This window comes from Carcharodon carcharias (assembly GCF_017639515.1).
Source record: "Carcharodon carcharias isolate sCarCar2 chromosome 37 unlocalized genomic scaffold, sCarCar2.pri SUPER_37_unloc_1, whole genome shotgun sequence".
Taxonomy (NCBI): domain Eukaryota; kingdom Metazoa; phylum Chordata; class Chondrichthyes; order Lamniformes; family Lamnidae; genus Carcharodon; species Carcharodon carcharias.
This window is the reverse complement of record NW_024470758.1, coordinates 502010-523659: the sequence shown is the minus strand read 5'-3', so window position 1 is coordinate 523659 and position 21650 is coordinate 502010. Positions and strand designations below refer to the sequence as shown.

General features: G+C 54.4%; 1 protein-coding gene across 3 annotated transcripts in view; it reads left to right on the top strand.

The window, feature by feature from the left end:
• LOC121274604 (RAS guanyl-releasing protein 2-like) overlaps positions 1-18920 on the top strand; it is a 78469-nt gene extending 59549 nt beyond the window's left edge. For all 3 annotated transcript variants that reach the window (XM_041181944.1, XM_041181946.1, XM_041181947.1), the window contains exons 16-17: positions 17060-17132; positions 17724-18920. In XM_041181944.1, the coding sequence (XP_041037878.1) occupies positions 17060-17115 (56 nt within the window). In that variant the 3' untranslated portion in view covers positions 17116-17132; positions 17724-18920. The remainder of the gene's footprint in view (positions 1-17059; positions 17133-17723) is intronic.
• The last annotated feature ends 2730 nt before the right edge of the window (positions 18921-21650 follow it).

Here is a 21650-nt window from a genome sequence, read left to right as displayed (position 1 = left end):
TTCTGCCTATGCCACTGGAGGGCGGCAGTGGTCTATGTGGTGTGTGTGTGTGTGAGAGCAGGAACTGTGAGGGGCAGTGATCTGTGCATGTGTGAATGCAGGAACTGTGAGGGGCAGTGATCTGTGTGTGTGAGTTCAGGAACTGTGAGGGGCAGTGATCTGTGTGTGTGAGTTCAGGAACTGTGAGGGGCAGTGATCTGTGTGTGTGAGTGCTGGAACTGTGAGGGGCAGTGATCTGTGTGTGTGTGTGAGTGCAGAAACTGTGAGGGGCAGAGATCTGTGTGTATGTGAGTGCAGGAACTGTGTGGGGCAGTGATCTGTGTGTGTGTGTGAGTGCAGGAACTGTGAGGGGCAGTGATCTGTGTGTGTGTGAGTGCAGGAACTGTGTGGGGCAGTGATCTGTGTGTGTGTGAGTGCCGGAACTGTGAGGGGCAGTGATCTGTGTAAGTGTGAGTTCAGGAACTGTGAGGGGCAGTGATCTGTGTGTGTGTGAGTGCAGGATCTGTGAGGGACAGTGATCTGTGTGTGTGTGAGTGCAGGAACTGTGAGGGGCAGTGATCTGTGTGTGTGTGAGTGCAGGAACTGTGAGGGGCAGTGATCTGTGTGTGAGTGTGAGTGCAGAAACTGTGAGGGGCAGTGATCTGTGTGTGAGTGAGTGCAGAAACTGTGAGGGGCAGTGATCTGTGTGTGTGTGAGTGCAGGAAATGTGAGGGGAAGTGATCTGTGTGTGTGTGAGTGCAGAAACTGTGAGGGGCAGTGATCTGTGTGTGTGTGAGTGCAGGAACTGTGAGGGGCAGTGATCTGTCTGTGTGTGAGTGCAGGAACTGTGAGGGGCATTGATGTGTGTGTGTGTGAGTGCAGAAACTGTGAGGGGCAGTGATCTGTGTGTGTGAGAGTGCAGGAACAGTGAGGGGCAGTGATCTGTGTGTGTGAGTGCAGAAATTATGAGTTGCAGTGATCTGTGTGTGTGAGAGAGCAGGAACTGTGAGGGGCAGCGATCTATGTGTGTTAGAGTGCAGGAACTGTAGGGGGCAGTGATCTGTGTGTATGAGAGTGCAGGAACGGTGAGGGGCAGTGATCTGTGTGTGTGACAGTGCAGGAACTGTGAGGGGCAGTGATCTGTGTGTGTGTGAGTGCAGGAACTGTAGGGGGCAGTGATCTGTGTGTGTGTGAGTGCAGGAACTGTAGGGGGCAGTGATCTGTGTGTATGAGAGTGCAGGAACTGTGAGCGGCAGTGATCTGTGTGTGTGACAGTGCAGGAACTGTGAGGGGCAGTGATCTGTGTGTGTGAGAGTGCAGGAACTGTGAGGGGCAGTGGTCTGTGTCTGTGAGAGTGGATGAACTGTGAGGGGCAGTGATCTGTGTGTGTGAGAGTGCAGCAACCCTGAGGGGACAGTGATCAGTGTGTGTGAGAGTGCAGCAACCCTGAGGGGCAGTGGTCTGTGTGTGTGAGACTGCAGGAACTGTGAGTGGCAGTGATCTGTGTGTGTGAGAGTTAAGGAACTGTGAGGGGCAGGGGTCTGTGTGTTTGAGAGTGCAGGAAATGTGAGCGGCAGTGATCTGTGTGTGTGAGAGTGCAGGAAATGTGAGGGAAGGTGATCTGTGTGTGTGTGAGTGAAGGAACTGTGAGTGGCAGTGATCTGTGTGTCTGTGAGTGCAGGAAATGTGAGTTGCAGTGATATGTGTGTGTGAGAGTGCAGGAACTGTGAGGGGAACTGATCTGTGTGTGTGTGAGTGCAGGAACTGTGAGGGGCAGTGATCTGTGTGTGTGTGAGTGCAGGAACTGTGATGGGCAGTGATCTGTGTGTGTGAGTGTGCAGGAACTGTGAGGGACAGTGATCTGTGTGTGTGTGAGTGCAGGAACTGTGTGGGGCAGTGATCTGTGTGTGTGAGAGTACAGGAACTGTGAGGGGCAGTGATCTGTGTGCGTGTGAGTGCAGGAACTGTGAGCGGCAGTGATCTGTGTGTGTGAGTGTGCAGGAACTGTGAGGTACAGTGATCTGTGTGTGTGTGAGTGCTGGAACTGTGAGGGGCAGTGATCTGTGTGTGTGTGAGTGCAGGAACTGTGCGGGGCAGTGATCTGTGTGTGTGTGAGTGCAGGATTTGTGAGGGGCTGTGATCTGTCTGTGTGGGAGTGCAGGAACAGTGAGGGGCAGTGATTTGTGTGTGTGAGAGTACAGGAACTGTGAGGGACAGTGATCTGTGTGTGTGTGAGTGCAGGAACTGTGAGGGGCAGTGATCTGTGGATGTGAGAGTACAGGAACTGTGAGGGGCAGTGATCTGTGTGTGTGTGAGTGCTGGAACTGTGAGGGGCAGTGATCCGACAGTGCAGCACACCCTCAGTACTGAACCTCCCACAGTGCAGCACCTCCTAAGTAATGACCATCCAACAGTGCACCTCTCCCTCAGTACTCATCTTCCGACAGTGCAGCACTCCCTCAGTACTGACCCTCTGATAGTGTGGCACTCACTCAGTACTGACCCTCCGACAGTGCAGCACTCCCTCAGTACTGACCCTCCGACAGTGCAGCACTCCCTCAGGACTGATCCTCAGACAGTGCAACACTCCCTCAGTAGTGACCCTCCGACAGTGCAGCACTCCCTCAGTACTGACCCTCCGACAGTGCAGCACTCCCTCAGTACTGACCCTCCGACAGTGCAGCACTCCCTCAGTACTGACCCTCCGACAGTGCAGCACTCCCTCAGTACTGACCCTCCGACAGTGCAGCACTCCCTCAGTACTGATCCTCTGACAGTGCAGCCCTCCCTCAGGGGAGGGCCAGTGATATGTGTATGTGAGTGCAGGAACAGTGAAGGTCAGTGATCTGTGTGTGTGAGAGTACAGGAACTGTGAGGGGCAGTGATCCGACAGTGCAGCCCACCCTCAGTACTGACCCTCCAATAGTGCGGCACTCCCTCAGTACTGACCCTCTGACAGTTTGGCACTCCCTCAGTACTGACCCTCCGACAGTGCAGCACTCCCTCAGTACTGACCCTCCGACAGTGCAGCGCTCCCTCAGTACTGACCCACTGACAGTGCAGCAACCCCTCAGTACTGACCCACAGACAGTGCAGCACTCCCTCAGTACTGACCCTCCGACGGTGCAGCACTCCCTCAGTACTGACCCACTGACTGTGCAGCACCCCCTCAGCACTGACCTTCTGACAGTGCAGCACTCCCTCAGTACTGACCCTCCGACAGCACAGCACTCCCTCAGTACAGAGACTCCAACAGTGCAGCACTCCATCAGTACTGACCCTCCGACAGTACAGCACTCCCTCAGTACTTAACCTCCAACAGTGCAGCACTCCGTTAGTACTGAGCATCCGACAGTGCAGCACTCCCTCAGTACTGATCCACTGACAGTGCAGCAACACCTCAGCACTGACCGTCCGACAGTGCAGCACTCCCTCAGTACTGACCCTCTGACTGTGCAGCACCCCCTCAGCACTGACCTTCTGACAGTGCAGCACTCCCTCAATACTGACCCTCCGACAGCACAGCACTCCCTCAGTACAGAGACTCCAACAGTGCAGCACTCCATCAGTACTGACCCTCCGACAGTACAGCACTCCCTCAGTACTTAACCTCCAACAGTGCAGCACTCCGTCAGTACTGAGCATCCGACAGTGCAGCACTCCCTCAGTACTGACCCTCTGACAGTGCAGGACTCCCTCTGTACTGCACCTCTGACAGTGCAGCACTCCCTCAGTACTGACCCTCCAACAGTGCAGCACTCCCTCAGTACTGACCCTCCGACAGTGCAACTCTCCCTCAGTACTGACCCTCTGACAGTGCAGCCTTCCCTCATGGGAGGAGCAGTGATCTGTGTGTGTTTGTGTGCAGGAACTGTGAGGGGCAGTGGTCTGTGTGTGTGAGAGTGCAGGAACTGTGAGGGGCAGTGATCTGTGTTTGTGAGAGTGCAGGAACTGTGAGGGGCAGTGATCTGTGTGTGTGAGAGTTAAGGAAATGTGAGGGGCAGGGGTCTGTGTGTTTGAGAGTGCAGGAAATGTGAGCGGCAGTGATCTGTGTGTGTGAGAGTGCAGGAAATGTGAGGGACAGTGATCTTTGTGTGTGTGAGTGCAGGAACTGTGAGCGGCAGTGATCTGTGTGTATGAGAGTGCAGGAAATGTGAGGGACAGTGATCTGTGTGTGTGTGAGAGCAGGAATTGTGAGTGGCAGTGATCTGTGTGTCTGTGAGTGCAGGAAATGTGAGGGACAGTGATCTGTGTGTTTGTTAGTGCAGGAACTGTGAGGGGCTGTGATCTGTGTGTGTGTGAGTGCAGTACCTGTGAGGGGCAGTGATCTGTGTTTGTGTGTGTGCAGGAACTGTGAGCGGCAGTGATCTGTGTGTGTGAGTGCAGGGACTGTGAGGGGCAGTGATCTGTGTGTGTGTGAGTGCAGGAACTGTGAGGGGCAGTGATCTGTTTGTGTGAGAGTGCAGGATCTGTGAGGGGCAGTGATCTGTGTGTGTGAGAGTGCGGGAACTGTGAGCGGCAGTGATCTGTGTGTGTGAGTGCAGGAACTGTGAGGGGCAGTGATCTGTTTGTGTGTGAGTGCAGGAACTGTGAGGGGCAGTGATCTGTGTGTGTGAGAGTGCAGGAACTGTGAGGGGCAGTGATCTGTGTGTGTGTGAGTGCAGGAACTGTGAGGGGCAGTGATCTGTGTGTGTGTGAGTGCAGGAACTGTGAGGGGCAGTGCTCTGTGTGTCTGTGAGTGCAGGAACTGTGAGGGGCAGTGATCTGTGTGTGTGTGAGAGTAGGAACTGTGAGGGGCAGTGATCTGTGTGCGTGTGAGTGCAGGGACTGTGAGGGGCAGTGATCTGTGTGTGTGTGAGTGCAGGAACTGTGAGGGGTAGTGATCTGAGTGTGTGTGAGTGGAGGAACTGTGAGGGGCAGTGATCTGTGTGTGTGAGTGCAGGAACTGTGAGGGGCAGTGATCTGTGTGTGTGAGAGTGTAGGAACTGTGAGGGGCAGTGATCTGTGTGTGTCTGAGTGCTGGAAATGTGAGGGGACAGTGATCTGTGTGTGTGTGAGTGCAGGAACTGTGAGGGGCAGTGATCTGTGTGTGAGTTCAGGAACTGTGAGGGGCAGTGATCTGTGTGTGTGAGTTCAGGAACTGTGAGGGGCAGTGATCTGTGTGTGAGTGCAGGAACTGTGAGGGGCAGTGATCTGTGTGTGTGAGTTCAGGAACTGTGAGGGGCAGTGATCTGTGTGTGTGAGTTCAGGAACTGTGAGGGGCAGTGATCTGTGTGTGTGAGTGCAGGAACTGTGAGGGGCAGTGATCTGTGTGAGAGTGAGTGCAGAAACTGTGAGGAGCAGTGATCTGTGTGTAAGTGTGTGTGCAGGAACTGTGAGGGGCAGTGGTCCTTGTGTGTGAGTGCAGGAACTGTGAGGAGCAGTGATCTGTCTGTGTGAGAGTGCAGGAACTGTGAGGGGCAGTGATCTGTGTGTGTGAGTGCAGGAACTGTGTGGGGCAGTGATCTGTGTGTTTGAGTGCAGGAACTGTGAGGGGCAGTGATCTGTGTGTTTGAGAATGCAGGAAGTGTGAGGGGCAGTGATCTGTCTGTGTGTGAGTGCAGGAACTGTGAGGGGCAGTGATCTGTGTTTGTTTGAGTGCAGGAAATGTGAGGGGCAGTGATCTGTGTGTGTGTGAGTGCAGGAACTGTGAGGGACAGTGATCTGTATGTGTGTGAGTGCAGGAACTGTGAGGGACAGTGATCTGTGTTTGTGTGAGTGCAGGAACTGTGAGGGGCAGTGATCTGTGTGTGTGTGAGTGCTGGAACTGTGAGGGACAGTGATCTGTGTGTGTGTGAGTGCAGGAACTGTGAGGGACAGTGATCTGTGTTTGTGTGAGTGCAGGAACTGTGAGGGACAGTGATCTGTGTTTGTGTGAGTGCAGGAACTGTGAGGGGCAGTGATCTGTGTGTGTGTGAGTGCTGGAACTGTGAGGGACAGTGATCTGTGTGTGTGTGAGTGCAGGAACTGTGAGGGACAGTGATCTGTGTGTGTGTGAGTGCAGGAACTGTGAGGGACAGTGATCTGTGTTTGTGTGAGTGCAGGAACTGTGAGGGGCAGTGATCTGTGTGTGTGAGTGCTGGAACTGAGGGGCAGTGATCTGTGTGTTTGAGTGCAGGAACTGTGAGGGGCAGTGATCTGTGTGTTTGAGAATGCAGGAAGTGTGAGGGGCAGTGATCTGTCTGTGAGTGAGTGCAGGAACTGTGAGGGGCAGTGATCTGTGTGTGTGTGAGTGCAGGAACTGTGAGGGACAGTGATCTGTGTGTGTGTGAGTGCAGGAACTGTGAGGGACAGTGATCTGTGTTTGTGTGAGTGCAGGAACTGTGAGGGACAGTGATCTGTGTGTGTGAGTGCCAGAACTGTGAGGGGCAGAGATCTGTGTGTGTATGATTGCAGGAACTGTGACGGACTGTGATCTGTGAACCTAGCACGAACGGGCAGCACGGTAAGCTGAACCGCGCCACTTCCACAGCCAAATAGCCCCTCACTGCGCCCTCGCTACACCCTCACAACTGATGATCAGAAACTTGAGGTCAGTCACGAGATAAAGTGTTTACCTACTACAGTACCTCACTGATCCCACGTCCCTCCAAAACAGTTTCCCAGTTATTGAGGTAGTTGGATGAAGAGGAGTCGATTTGGTAAAGGAGGAACTTAGCCACCAATTTTCACACAGCAAGATCCCAAATAACCGGCAATGTGATAATGGCAAATTATCTGTTTCTGGTTAAAAAGATTGACGGATAAAGAAATGCCTAACCGTATCACTCCAACAGTGCAGCACTCCCTCAGTACTGACCCTCTGATGCTGCAGCACTCCCTCAGTGCTGAGCCTCTGACACTGCAGCACTCCCTCAGTACTGGCCCTCCGACAGTGCAGCACTCCCTCAGTACTGACCCTCCAATAGTGCAGCACTCCCTCAGTACTGACACTTCAACAGTGCAGCACTCCCTCAGTATTGACCCTCCGACATTGCAGCACTTCCTCAGTACTGACCCTCCGAAGGTACAGCACTCCCTCAGTACTGACCCTCCGACAGTGAAGCACTCCCTCAGTACTGACCCTCCGACAGTGCAGCACTCCCTCAGTACTGACCCTCCGACAGTGCAGCACTCCCTCAGTACTGACCCTCCGACAGTGCAGCACTCCCTCAGTACTGACCCTCTGACAGTGCAGGAATCCCTCAGAACTGACCCTGTGACAGTGCAGCACTCCCTCAGTAATGACCCACCGACAGTGCTGCACTCCCTCAGTACTTCCCCTCGGACAGTGCAGCACTCCCTCAGTACTGACCATCCGACAATGCAACCCTCCCTCAGGGGAGGGGCAATGATCTGTGTCTGTGAGTGCAGGAACTGTGAGGGGCAGTGATCTGTGTGTGTGTGAGTGCAGGAAATGTGAGGAGACAGTGATCTGTGTGTGTGTGAGTGCTGGAACTGTGAGGGGCAGTGATCTGTGTGTGTGAGTTCAGGAACTGTGAGGGGCAGTGATCTGTGTGTGTGAGTTCAGGAACTGTGAGGGGCAGTGATCTGTGTGTGTGTGAGTGCAGGAACTGTGAGGGACAGTGATCTGTGTTTGTGTGAGTTGCAGAATCTGTGAGGGGCAGTGATCTGTGTGTGAGTGAGTGCAGAAACTGTGAGGAGCAGTGATCTGTGTGTGATTATGTCTGCAGGAACTGTGAGGGGCAGTGATCTGTGTGTGTGTGAATGCACAAACTGTGAGGGGCAGTGATCTGTGTGTGAGTGAGTGCAGAAACTGTGAGGATCAGTGATCTGTGTGTGATTGTGTCTGCAGGAACTGTGAGGGGCAGTGATCTGTGTGTGTGAGTGCAGGAACTGTGAGGAGCAGTGATCTGTGTGTGTGAGAGTGCAGGAACTGTGAGGGGCAGTGATCTGTGTGTGTGAATGCTGGCACTGAGGGGCAGTGATCTGTGTGTTTGAGTGCAGGAACTGTGAGGGGCAGTGATCTGTGCGTTTGAGAATGCAGGAAGTGTGAGGGGCAGTGATCTGTCTGTGTGTGAGTGCAGAAACTGTGAGGGGCAGTGATCTGTGTGTGTGTGAGTGCAGGAACTGTGAGGGACAGTGATCTGTGTGTGTGTGAGTGCAGGAACTGTGAGGGACAGTGATCTGTGTTTGTGAGTGCAGGAACTGTGAGGGACAGTGATCTGTGTGTGTGTGAGTGCCAGAACTGTGAGGGGCAGAGATCTGTGTGTGTATGATTGCAGGAACTGTGACGGACTGTGATCTGTGAACCTAGCACGAACGGGCAGCACGGTAAGCTGAACCGCGCCACTTCCACAGCCAAATAGCCCCTCACTGCGCCCTCGCTACACCCTCACAACTGATGATCAGAAACTTGAGGTCAGTCACGAGATAAAGTGTTTACCTACTACAGTACCTCACTAATCCCACGTCCCTCCAAAACAGTTTCCCAGTTATTGAGGTAGTTGGATGAAGAGGAGTCGATTTGGTAAAGGAGGAACTTAGCCACCAATTTTCACACAGCAAGATCCCAAATAACCGGCAATGTGATAATGGCAAATTATCTGTTTCTGGTTAAAAAGATTGACGGATAAAGAAATGCCTAACCGTATCACTCCAACAGTGCAGCACTCCCTCAGTACTGACCCTCTGACGCTGCAGCACTCCCTCAGTGCTGAGCCTCTGACACTGCAGCACTCCCTCAGTACTGACCCTCCGACAGCGCAGCACTCCCTCAGTACTGACCCTCCGACTGTGCAGCACTCCCTCAGTACTGACCATCTGACAGTGCAGCAACCCCTCAGCACTGACCCTCTGACAGTGCAGCACCCCCTCAACACTGACCTTCTGACTGTGCTGCACTCCCTCTGTACTGACCCTCTGACAGTGCAGCACTTCCTCAGTACTGACCCTCCAACAGTGTAGCACTCCCTCAGTACTGACCCTCCAACAGTGCAGCAATCCCTCAGTACTGACCCTTTGACAGTGCAGCACTCCATGAGTACTGACCCTCTGACAGTGCGGCACTCCCTCATTACTGTCCCTCCGTCAGTGCAGCACTCACTCAGTACTGACCATCCGACAGTGCAGCACTCCGTCTGTACTGACCCTCCAACAGTGCAGGAATCCCTCAGTACTGACATTCCGACAGTGCAGCCCTCCCTCAGTACTGACCCTCCGACAGTGCAGCACTACCTCAGTACTGACATTCTGACAGTGCAGCACTCCCTCAGTGCTTACCCTCCGAAAGTGCACCACTCCCTCAGTACTCACCTTCCAACAGTGCAGCACTCCCTCAATAATGACCTCTGACAGTGCAGCACTCCCTCAGTACTGACCCACCCACAGTGCAGCACTCCCTCAGTACTGACCCTCTGACAGTGCAGCGCTCCCTCACTACTGAGCCTCTGACAGTGCAGCACTCCCTCAGTACTGACCCTCGGACAGCGCAGCACTCCCTCAGTACTGACCCTCCAACAGTGCAGCACTCCCTCAGTACTGACCCTCCGACAGTGCAGCACTCCCTCAGTACTGACCCTCCGACAGTGCAGCACTCCCTCAGTACTGACCCTCCAACAGTGTAGCACTCCCTCATTACTGACCCTCCGACAGTGCAGGACTCCCTCAGTACTGACCCTCCGACAGTGCAGCACTCCATCAGTACAGACCCTCCAACAGTGCAGCACTCCCTCAGTACTGACCCTCCGACAGTACAGCACTCCCTCAGTACTGACCCTCCGACAGTGTAGCACTGCCTCAATACTGACCCTTTGACAGTGCAGCACCCCCTCAGCACTGACATTCTGACAGTGCAGCACTCCCGCAGCAGTGACCCTCCGACAGTGCAGCGCTCCCTCTTTACTGACACTCCAACAGTGCAGCACTCCCTCAGTACTGACCCTCTGACAGTGCGGCACTCCCTCAGTGCTTACGCTCGGACTGTGCAGCACTCCCTCAGTACTGACCTTCCAACAGTGCAGCACTCCCTCAGTACTGACCCTCTGACAGTGCAGGACTCCCTCAGTACTGACCCTCCGACAGTGCAGCACTCCCTCAGTACTGACACTCCAACAGTGTAGCACTCCCTCAGTACTGACCCTCCGACAGTGTAGCACTCCCTCTGTACTGACCCTCCAACAGTACAGCACTCTCAGTACAGACACTCCAACAATGTAGCACTCCCTCAGTACTGACCCTCCGACAGTACAGCACTCCCTCAATACAGACCCTCCAATAGTGCAGCACTCCCTCAGTACTGACCCTCCGACGGTGCCGCACTCCCTCAGTACTGACCCTCCGACTGTGCAGCACTCCCTCAGTACTGACCCTCCGACAGAGCAGCACTCCTTCAGTACTGACCCTCCGACAGTGTAGCACTGCCTCAATACTGACCCTTTGACAGTGCAGCACCCCCTCAGCACTGACATTCAGACAGTGCAGCACTCCCGCAGCACTGACCCTCCGACAGTGCAGCGCTCCCTCTTTACTGACACTCCAACAGTGCAGCAGTCCCTCAGTACTGACCCGCCGACAGTGCGGCACTCCCTCAGTGCTTACGCTCGGACTGTGCAGCACTCCCTCAGTACTGACCCTCCAACAGTGCAGCACTCCCTCAGTACTGACCCTCTGACAGTGCAGCACTCCCTCAGTACTGACCCTCCGACGGTGCCGCACTCCCTCAGTACTGACCATCTGACAGTGCAGCAACCCCTCAGCATTGACCCTCTGACAGTGCAGTGCTCCCTCAGTACTGACACTCTGACAGTGCAGAACTCGTTCAGTACTGACCCTCTGACAGTGCAGCACTGCCTCAATACTGACCCTTTGACAGTGCAGCACCCCCTCAGCACTGACATTCTGACAGTGCAGCACTCCCTCAGCACTGACACTCCGACAGTGCAGCGCTCCTTCATTACTGACACTCCAACAGTGCAGCACTCCCTCAGTACTGACCCTCTGACATTGCAGCACTCCCTCAGTACTGACGCTCCGACTGTGCAGCACTCCCTCAGTGCTTACGTTCGGACTGTGCAGCACTCCCTCAGTACTGACCCTCCAACAGTGCAGCACTCCCTCAGTACTGACCCTCCGACAGTGCAGCACTCCCTCAGTACTGACCCTCCAACAGTGCAGCACTCCCTCAGTACTGACCCTCCGACAGTGCAGCACTCCCTCAGTACTGACCCTCCGACAGTGTAGCACTCCCTCATTACTGACCCTCCGACAGTGCAGCACTCCCTCAGTACTGACCCTCCGACAGTGCAGCACTCCATCAGTACAGACCCTCCAACAGTGCAGCACTCCCTCAGTACTGACCCTCCAACAGTACAGCACTCCCTCTGTACTGACCCTCCAACAGTACAGCACTCTCAGTACAGACACTCCAACAATGTAGCACTCCCTCAGTACTGACCCTCCGACGGTGCCTCACTCCCTCAGTACTGACCCTCCGACTGTGCAGCACTCCCTCAGTACTGACCCTCCGACAGAGCAGCACTCCCTCAGTACTGACCCTCCGACAGTGTAGCACTGCCTCAATACTGACCCTTTGACAGTGCAGCACCCCCTCAGCACTGACATTCTGACAGTGCAGCACTCCCGCAGCAGTGACCCTCCGACAGTGCAGCGCTCCCTCTTTACTGACACTCCAACAGTGCAGCACTCCCTCAGTACTGACCCTCCGACAGTGCGGCACTCCCTCAGTGCTTACGCTCGGACTGTGCAGCACTCCCTCAGTACTGACCCTCCGACAGTGCAGCACTCCCTCAGTACTGACACTCCAACAGTGTAGCACTCCCTCAGTACTGACCCTCCGACAGTGCAACACTCCCTCTGTACTGACCCTCCAACAGTACAGCACTCTCAGTACAGACACTCCAACAATGTAGCACTCCCTCAATACAGACCCTCCAATAGTGCAGCACTCCCTCAGTACTGACCCTCCGACGGTGCCGCACTCCCTCAGTACTGACCCTCCGACTGTGCAGCACTCCCTCAGTACTGACCCTCCAACAGTGTAGCACTGCCTCAATACTGACCCTTTGACAGTGCAGCACCCCCTCAGCACTGACATTCTGACAGTGCAGCACTCCCGCAGCACTGACCCTCCGACAGTGCAGCGCTCCCTCTTTACTGACACTCCAACAGTGCAGCAGTCCCTCAGTACTGACCCTCCGACAGTGCGGCACTCCCTCAGTGCTTACGCTCGGACTGTGCAGCACTCCCTCAGTACTGACCTTCCAACAGTGCAGCACTCCCTCAGTATTGACCCTCTGACAGTGCAGCACTCCCTCAGTACTGACCCGCCGACAGTGCAGCACTCCCTCAGTACTGACACTCCAACAGTGTAGCACTCCCTCAGTACTGACCCTCCGACAATGCAGCACTCCCTCAGTACTGACCCTCCGACAGTACTGCACTCTCTCTGTACTGATCCTCCACCAGTTCAGCACTCCCTCAGTATTGACCCTCCGACAGTGCAGCACTCCCTCATTACTGGCCCTCCGACAGTTCAGCACTCCATCAGTACAGACCCTCCAACAGTGCAGCACTCTCTCATTACTGTCCCTCCGACAGTACATCACTCCCTCAGTACTGACCCTCCAACAGTACAGCACTCTCAGTACAGACAATCCAACAATGTAGCACTCCCTCAGTACTGACCCTCCGACAGTACAGCACTCCCGCAGTACTGACCCTCCAACAGTACAGCATTCTCAGTACAGACACTCCAACAATGTAGCACTCCCTCAGTACTGACCCTCCGACAGTGCAGCATTCCCTCAGTACTGACACTCTGACAGTGCAGGACTCCCTCAGTACTGACCTTCTGACAGTGCAGCACTTCCTCAGTACTGACCCACCGACAGTGCAGCCCTCCCTCAGGGGAGGGGCAGTGAACTGTTTGTGTGAGTGCAGGATCTGTTAGGGGCAGTGAACTGTTTGTGTGAGTGCAGGATCTGTGAGGGGCAGTGAACTGTTTGTGAGAGTGCAGGAACTGTGAGGGGCAGTGATCTATATGTGTGAGCACTCCCTCAGTACTGACCCTCCGACAGTGCAGCACTCCCTCAGTTCTGACCCTCTGACAGTGCAGGACTACCTCAATACTGACCCTCAAACAGTGCAGCACTCCCTCAGTACTGACCCTCCAACAGTGCAGCACTCCCTCAGTACTGACCCTCCAACAGTGCAGCACTCCCTCAGTACTGACCCTCTGACAGTGCAGCACCACCTCAGCACTGACCTTCTGACAGTGCAGCACTCCCTCAGTACTTGTACTCCGACAGTGCAGCGCTCCCTCAGTACTGACAATCCAACAGTGCAGCACTCCCTCAGTACTTACCCTCTGACAGTGCAGCGCTCCCTCAGTACTGACTCTCCAACAGTGCAGCACTCGCTCAGTGCTAACCCTCCGGCTGTGCAGCACTCCCTCAGTACTGACCCTCCGACAGTGTAGCACTCCCTCAGTACTGACCCTCCGACAGCGCAGCACTCCCTCATTACTGGCCCTCCGACAGTTCAGCACTCCATCAGTACAGACCCTCCAACAGTGCAGCACTCTCTCATTACTGACCCTCCGACAGTACATCACTCCCTCAGTACTGACCCTCCAACAGTACAGCACTCTCAGTACAGACACTCCAACAATGTAGCACTCCCTCAGTTCTGACCCTCCGACAGTACAGCACTCCCGCAGTACTGACCCTCCGACAGTACAGCACTCCCTCAGTACAGACCCTCCAATAGTGCATCACTCCCTCAGTACTGACCCTCCGACAGTACCGCCCTCCCTCAGTACTGACCCTCCGACAGTGCAGCATTCCCTCAGTACTTACCCTCTGACAGTGCAGGACTCCCTCAGTACTGACCTTCTGAGAGTGCAGCACTCCCTCAGTACTGACCCACCGACAGTGCAGCCCTCCCTCAGGGGAGGGGCAGTGAACTGTTTGTGTGAGTGCAGGATCTGTCAGGGGCAGTGGTCTGTGTGTGTGTGTGAGTGCAGGAACTGTGAGGGGCAGTGATCTGTGTGTGTGTGAGTGCAGGAACTGTGAGCGGCAGTGATCTGTGTGTTTGAGTGCAGGAACTGTGAGGGGCAGTGGTCTGTGTGTCTGTGAGTGCAGGATTTTTAAGGGCAGTGGTCTGTGTGTGTGAGAGTGCAGGAACTGTGAGCGGCAGTGATCTGTGTGTGTGAGAGTGCAGGAACTGTGAGGGGCAGTGATCTGTGTGTGTGAGAGTGCAGGAACTGTGAGGGGCAGTGATCTATATATGTGAGCACTCCCTCAGTACTGACCCTCCGACAGTGCAGCAGTCCCTCAGTACTGACCCAACGAAGTGCAGCACTCCATCAGTACTGACCCTCGGACAGTGCAGTACTCCCTAAGTACTTACCCTCCGATTGTGCAGCCCTCCCTCGTGGATGGGCACTGATCTGTGTTTGTGAGTGCAGGAACTGTGAGGGGCAGTGATCCGACAGTGCCGCAAACACTCTGTACTGACCCTCCAACAGTGCAGCACTCCTTCAGTACTGACCCTCCAACAGTGCAGCACTCCCTCAGTACGGACCCTCCAACAGTGCAGCACTCCCTCAGTACTGACCCTCTGACAGTGCAGCACCCCCTCAGCACTGACCTTCTGACAGTGCAACACTCCCTCAGTACTTACCCTCCGACAGTGCAGCGCTCCCTCAGTACTGACCCTCCGGCAGTGTAGCACTCCCTCAGTACTGACCCTCCGACAGCGCAGCACTCTTTCAGTACTGACCCTCTGACAGTGCGGCACTCCTTCAGTACTGACCCTCTGACAGTGTAGCACTCCCTCAGTACTGACCCTCCGACAATGCAGCACTCCCTCAGTACTGACCCTCCGACAGTACTGCACTCCCTCAGTACTGACCCTCCGACAGTACTGCACTCCCTCAGTACTGATCCTCCAACAGTTCAGCACTCCCTCAGTATTGACCCTCCGACAGTGCAGCACTCCCTCATTATTGGCCCTCCGACAGTTCAGCACTCCATCAGTACAGACCCTCCAACAGTGCAGCACTCTCTCATTACTGACCCTCCGACAGTACATCACTCCCTCAGTACTGACCCTCCAACAGTTCAGCACTCTCAGTACAGACACTCCAACAACGTAGCACTCCCTCAGTACTGACCCTCCGACAGTACAGCACTCCTGCAGTACTGACCCTCCGACAGTACAGCACTCCCTCAGTACAGACCCTCCAATAGTGCAGCACTCCCTCAGCACTGACCCTCCGACAGTGCAGCGCTCCTTCATTACTGACACTCCAACAGTGCAGCACTCCCTCAGTACTGACCCTCTGACATTGCAGCACTCCCTCAGTACTGACCCTCCGACTGTGCGGCACTCCCTCAGTGCTTACGTTCGGACTGTGCAGCACTCCCTCAGTACTGACCCTCCAACAGTGCAGCACTCCCTCAGTACTGACCCTCCGACAGTGCAGCACTCCCTCAGTACTGACCCTCCAACAGTGCAGCACTCCCTCATTACTGGCCCTCCGACAGTTCAGCACTCCATCAGTACAGACCCTCCAACAGTGCAGCACTCTCTCATTACTGACCCTCCGACAGTACATCACTCCCTCAGTACTGACCCTCCAACAGTTCAGCACTCTCAGTACAGACACTCCAACAATGTAGCACTCCCTCAGTACTGACCCTCCGACAGTACAGCACTCCTGCAGTACTGACCCTCCGACAGTACAGCACTCCCTCAGTACAGACCCTCCAATAGTGCAGCACTCCCTCAGTACTGACCCTCCGACAGTACCGCACTCCCTCAGTAATGACCCTCCGACAGTGCAGCACTCCCTCAGTATTTACCCTCTGACAGTGCAGGACTCTTTCAGTACTGACCTTCTGAGAGTGCAGCACTCCCTCAGTACTGACCCACCGACTGTGCAGCGCTCCCTCAGTACTGACCCACCGACAGTGCAGCACTCCCTCAGTATTTACCCTCTGACAGTGCAGGACTCTTTCAGTACTGACCTTCTGAGAGTGCAGCACTCCCTCAGTACTGACCCACCGACTGTGCAGCCCTCCCTCAGGGGAGGGACAGTGAACTGTTTGTGTGAGTGCAGGATCTGTGAGGGGCAGTGATCTGTGTGTGTGTGAGTGCAGGAACTGTGAGCAGCAGTGATCTGTGTGTGTGTGAGTGCAGGAACTGTGAGGGGCAGTGATCTGTGTGTGTGAGTGCAGGATCTGTGAGGGGCAGTGGTCTGTGTGTGTGAGAGTGCAGGAACTGTGAGCGGCAGTGATCTGTATGTGTGAGTGCAGGAACTGTGAGGGGCAGTGATCTGTGTGTGTGAGAGTGCAGGAACTGTGAGGGGCAGTGATCTATATGTGTGAGCACTCTCTCAGTACTGACCCTCCGACAGTGCAGCACTCCCTCTGTTCTGACCCTCTGACAGTGCAGGACTACCTCAATACTGACCCTCAAACAGTGCAGCACTCCCTCAGTACTGACTCTCAGACCGTGCAGCAGTCCCTCAGTACTGACCCAACGGCAGTGCAGCACTCCCTCAGTACTGACCCTCGGACAGTGCAGTACTCCCTCAGTACTTACCCTCCGATTGTGCAGCCCTCCCTCGTGGATGGGCACTGATCTGTGTGTGTGAGTGCAGGAACTGTGAGGGACAGTGATCTTTGTGTGTGTGAGTGCAGGAACTGTGAGGGACAGTGATCTGTGTGTTTGAGAGTGCAGGAACTGTGAGGGACAGTGATCTGTTTGTGTGTGTGAATGCAGGAACTGTGATGGGCAGTGATCCGACAGTACAGCAAACACTCCGTACTGACCCTCCAACAGTGCAGCACTCCCTCAGTACTGACCCTCCAACAGTGCAGCACCCCCTCAGTAATGTCACTGTACTGTTAACTTAGATTGTAGTATTTAAGACTTTGGACTGATACTCTGGCTCGCAACCTTTGGATTTGGAGATGTGTGCCATCCCCAGTGAAAGCTGATGGGCTGTTCCAAATACGAGTTGAGATATTTGTAAGGAGCGGGACGTACTGATGATAATCTGATTCTTCCACAGTGCTAGAGGAAAAGGTTGAGGATTTGGAAGATGAAGTTCAAGATATCCACCTCTGAACTCCAGCCCACAGCCGGTAGGTCTTCGCTGAGCACCCTCGGTCAGTGGACAGTCTCCAAATCCCCACGTGAACCTCCGCTCCGTGATCAGATTTACCTCAGCGCTGAGAGGGAGAAATAGAACCCTGCATTCTTATAGCGCCTTTTAAAACCTGAGGATTTCCCTTAGGCATTCACAGCCAATTAAGTTCTTTTTAACGTGCAGTCAGAGTCATCCAGTGTTTGATGGAGACAGTGTAGAGTGAGCTTTACTCTGTATCTAACCCCGTGATGTACCTGTCCTGGGAATGTTTGAAGGGAACAGTGTAGAGGGAGATTTACTCTGTATCTAACCCCGTGCTGTACCTGTCCTGGGAGTGTTTGATGGGGACAGTGTAGAGGGAGCTTTTCTCTGTATCTAACCCCGTGCTGTACCTGTCCTGGGAGTGTTTGATGGGGACAGTGTAGAGGGATCTTCACTCTGTACCTAACCCCGTGCTGTACCTGTCCTGGGAGTGTTTGTTGGGGACAGTGTAGAGGGATCTTCACTCTGTATTCAATCCTGTTCTCTACCTGCCCTGGGAGTGCTCCGAACCCTGCCTCATGTGTTTTTTTCCCATTGATTCTAGGCTCCAAGCACAAAGGTTTTGATTGGGACCCTCAGACATCTCCGCTTGAAGCTGGCATAGACTCCGCCCCTCACTGACTGACACCCAATGTGCGGGGCGCGGCTCGGGGAGAGGGCAGGGCCAACATTGACCATCCGAAGCCCTCCGCTGGTAGACTAGGGTGGTGCCTGGCATGGAAGAGGCGCGGCTGGCAGTGATGGTCAGGGGGCACACGCCATTGGCTACACCATGGGATGAACCAGCTTGGCCATTGCAGCCGCCATCTTGTCCCCAGAAGCTTGGCACTAATAATTTATTTTTGTAGATAATTGTCCTTTGATCTCCCTGAGTCTGGGGCTTCTCTGAGTTGTCCCCTCTCTTCTCCCCTTCAAAATTGTTTGGAGGTCCCTTCTTGAGCAGATGCTGGTAACAATGCCTTGCATTTATATAGCACCTCTAATACTGTAAAACGCCCTGAGGGCCAATTATAAAACTAATTTAGATAACGAGAGGGAGACATTAGGGACAGGTAAAGCTCGGCTGAAGAGTTTGTTTTTAAGGACTGTCTTAAAGGCGGAGAGAGAGAGAGAGAAAAGCGGGAGAGGTTTAGGGAGGGAATTCCAGACCTTAATACCCACCCCCCCACCTCCAGGCAGCTGAAGGCACGGCCGCCAACAGTGGAGCGATGGGAATTTGGTGACGTTCGAGAGGCTGGAATTAGGGGGGCGCTGAGAACTCGGAGCGTTGTGGAGCTGGAGGTGTTTGCAGAGGCTGGGAGAGGGGGTTTGGGGAGTGAGGCCATGGAGGGACTTGAAAACACAGGTGAGAGGTTTCAAGTCATGGTGTGGTTTAACCGGGAGCCAGGGTAGGTCAGTGAGTACAGGGGCTGAGGGGGAAGAGGGATTTAGGGCACAGGATAGAGGGGGGTGGGTAGCGGTGGGCAACAGAGTTTTGGATGGGCTTAAGTTTGCAGAGGGTAGAATGTGGGAGTCCAGCCAGGAGGGTGCTAGAATAGTTGCCCCAGAGATGACTTTCCACCCACCTACTCTTACCCTCACTGACACCATCTACCTCCTCACCCGATTCCACCCCTACCTCAGCTCACCTGCTGCTGAATCCCTCATCCACGACTTAGTTACCTCCAGACTTGAATATGCCACCACTTGCCTGGATGAGTGCAGCCCCCACAACACTCAAGAAGCTCGACACCATCTAGGACAAAGCAGCCCCGCTTGATCGGCTCCCCATCCACAAACATTCACTCCCTCCACCACCGACGCACAGTAGCAGCAGTGTGTGTACCATCTACAAGATGCACTGCAGCAACTCACCAAGGCTCCTTCGACAGCACCTTCCAACCCCACTACCCCTACCACCTAGAAGGACAAGGGCAGCAGACACATGGGGAACACCACCACCTGCAAGTTCCCCCCACAAGTCACTCACCATCCTGACTTGGAAATATATCGGCCGTTCCTTCACTGTCGCTGGGTCAAAATCCTGTGACTCCCTCCCTAACAGCACTGTGGGTGTACCTACACCACAGGGACTGCAGCGGCTCAAGAAGGCGGCTCACCCCCACCTTCTCAAGGGACAATTAGGGACGGGCAATAAATGCTGGGCCCGGCCAGCGATGCGATGAATAAACAAAAAGGTTTAGCCTTAAACTGTTGCTGGGGAGAGAGGTATCGAGTCGATAGCTAGGGTGTGCTATTTGGAGTGGGAGGCTGACGACAATGACTTCCATCTTCCCCATATGGAATTGGACGAAATTCCTGCGTGCCCAGTACTTCTGATAAGTAGCGTGGTAATTTAGCGAGAGTCGTGGGGTCAAGAGGGGCGGGGTTATGCTCGAGCTGGGTGTCATAAGAGATATACTTGCCCTTGGAGCAGGGCTTTGAGAACAGGGCGGTGAGAGGGTGGGTGGTGGGGTGGTGTGCGATGCCTTCCACAGTCTAACAGCCCGGCTCGCGCATGAAGAGGTGCTGGCGTTGGCCATACTGATTGTATTAAATCGTCTCGTCCAGGCCATTGTTACAGCCTTGTGATAAACCATTGAGTGAGGGGGTGAGATGTTGGGGAGGGGGAGGATGGGGGTGGGGGGTGAGGAGTCCCTTCCTTCCCTGGGTGATGAAGAGAATGAACGATTCGGGGCCTTTGTATCTCCCTTATGTCGTGTCGGGGAGCCTCACTCACCTGAACCCAGCTCAGCCCAAGCTTTGTCGTTGGTCAACCCTCCAATTAAAGTAGGGTATTGGGCTGTGGTGGTGGTGTGAGGTCTAGGGGAGGGGGCACCACACACTTGCTGTGCTTGCACAAGGTCGGACTTAGTGTGGCATGGGATGGAGATCGAATGTGAGAGCCAGTAGCTTTCCATCGTCTTCTTGGTTAAAGGGGCCCGGGAGGTGGATGCAGAGATGATTCCCAAGTGTGTCTCCCCCACCCCCTCTGGTCCTTTTACCGATTCTCTTTGACCTGTGTCCGCTCTGGTTACCGACCCTCCTGCCACTGGGAAACAGTTTCTCCTTATTTACTCTGTCCAAACCCCCTCATGATGTCGAACGCCCCGATTAAATCTCCCCCTTAACCTGCTCCACTCTGAGGAGAACAATCCCGGCTTCTCCAGTCCCTCCACATGAACTCCACAGTCCCCTCATCCCTGGCCCCATTCTGGTAAATCCCTTCCACCTCCCCTTCCCGCACAACTTGACATCCTCCCTAAAGTGCGATGCCCAGAATTGGACACCATTACACCTCGTACCCCAAAGTTTTCGCCACCTCCCCACTATTTTTTTTTTTAAAAAAGTCTCCACGTCTCCTGCTGCGTCTATTTTATTTGACCCCCCCCAACCCCCGAATCTGAAATGTGTCGGAGGAAGATTCCGGGCCTGCGGTGTGGGCCTGCCTTTAGCCCCGTGGGGATGAACTTTGACCTTTGAACCCCCTGCACCACTGCCATCGTTTCTGAGCTCCTCTGTGGAGAAGGGCGGTGTGTGGGTTTACTTTCTCTGAAACCTGGGGTACTGCGGGGGTTGGTGGGGTTGGGGGGGTGGGGGGTGGTGGGGTTGTGGGTGGGTTGAGTGTTGAGATGTAAGATCCAGCTTTGAAATATCTGGCAATCGCGGCCTCCGGCCTTGTGACAGGCCTGAGGCCTAACCCGGACGGTCGCGGGGTGCCGCGACTCGAGCAGTGTTTAATGTGCAAGCAAACGTTTTAATAAAATGTCAACGTGATTCGATTCTGTGTCTCTCATTCTTAAATGGGGTCAGAGCCCTCCCTCTGACAGTGCCAACGCACACTTTATGGACAGCAACCCTGGAGTCCATAGCGACTACTCCTTATCAGGATGTTGTACAGATAGCCCTCTGCCTTGCTCCTCATGATCCAGATCTATGCCAATCCTCCAAGAATTGAAGACCACTTCCCAGGACAGGCAGGGGGGCAAAATTGCAAGGCAAGAATCACCGAGCACTTCACAAAATTAACATTTCCACACCGAGCTACGCCCGGGGAGGAGGGACAGAGAAGACTCTGGGTCCATGTACTTTGACCTCTGAAAGAGGCAGGACGTGTTGAGAGAAGCACCCGGGGATCTTGGGCTTCATAAATACAGGGTACTGAGTACAAAATTGGGGGAGTTATGCTGAGCCTTTGTAAAGCTCTGGTTAGGCCACAACTAGAGCATTGTGTCCAGTTCTGGTCACCGCACTTTGGGAAGGAGGTGAGAGTCTTTGAGAGGGTGCGGGAGGAGATTGACCAGAATGGTCCCAGGGATGAGGGGATTTTAGCGACAGGGGTTAGGGGGTTGGAGAAGCTGGGGTTGTTCTCCTTGGGGCAAAGGAGATTAAGGGGGGGTGGGATTTGTTAGAGGTGGACAAGATGATGACAGGTTTGGATAGGGTAGATGAAGAAAAGCTGTTCCCATTGGCTGACAGGACACGGACTGTG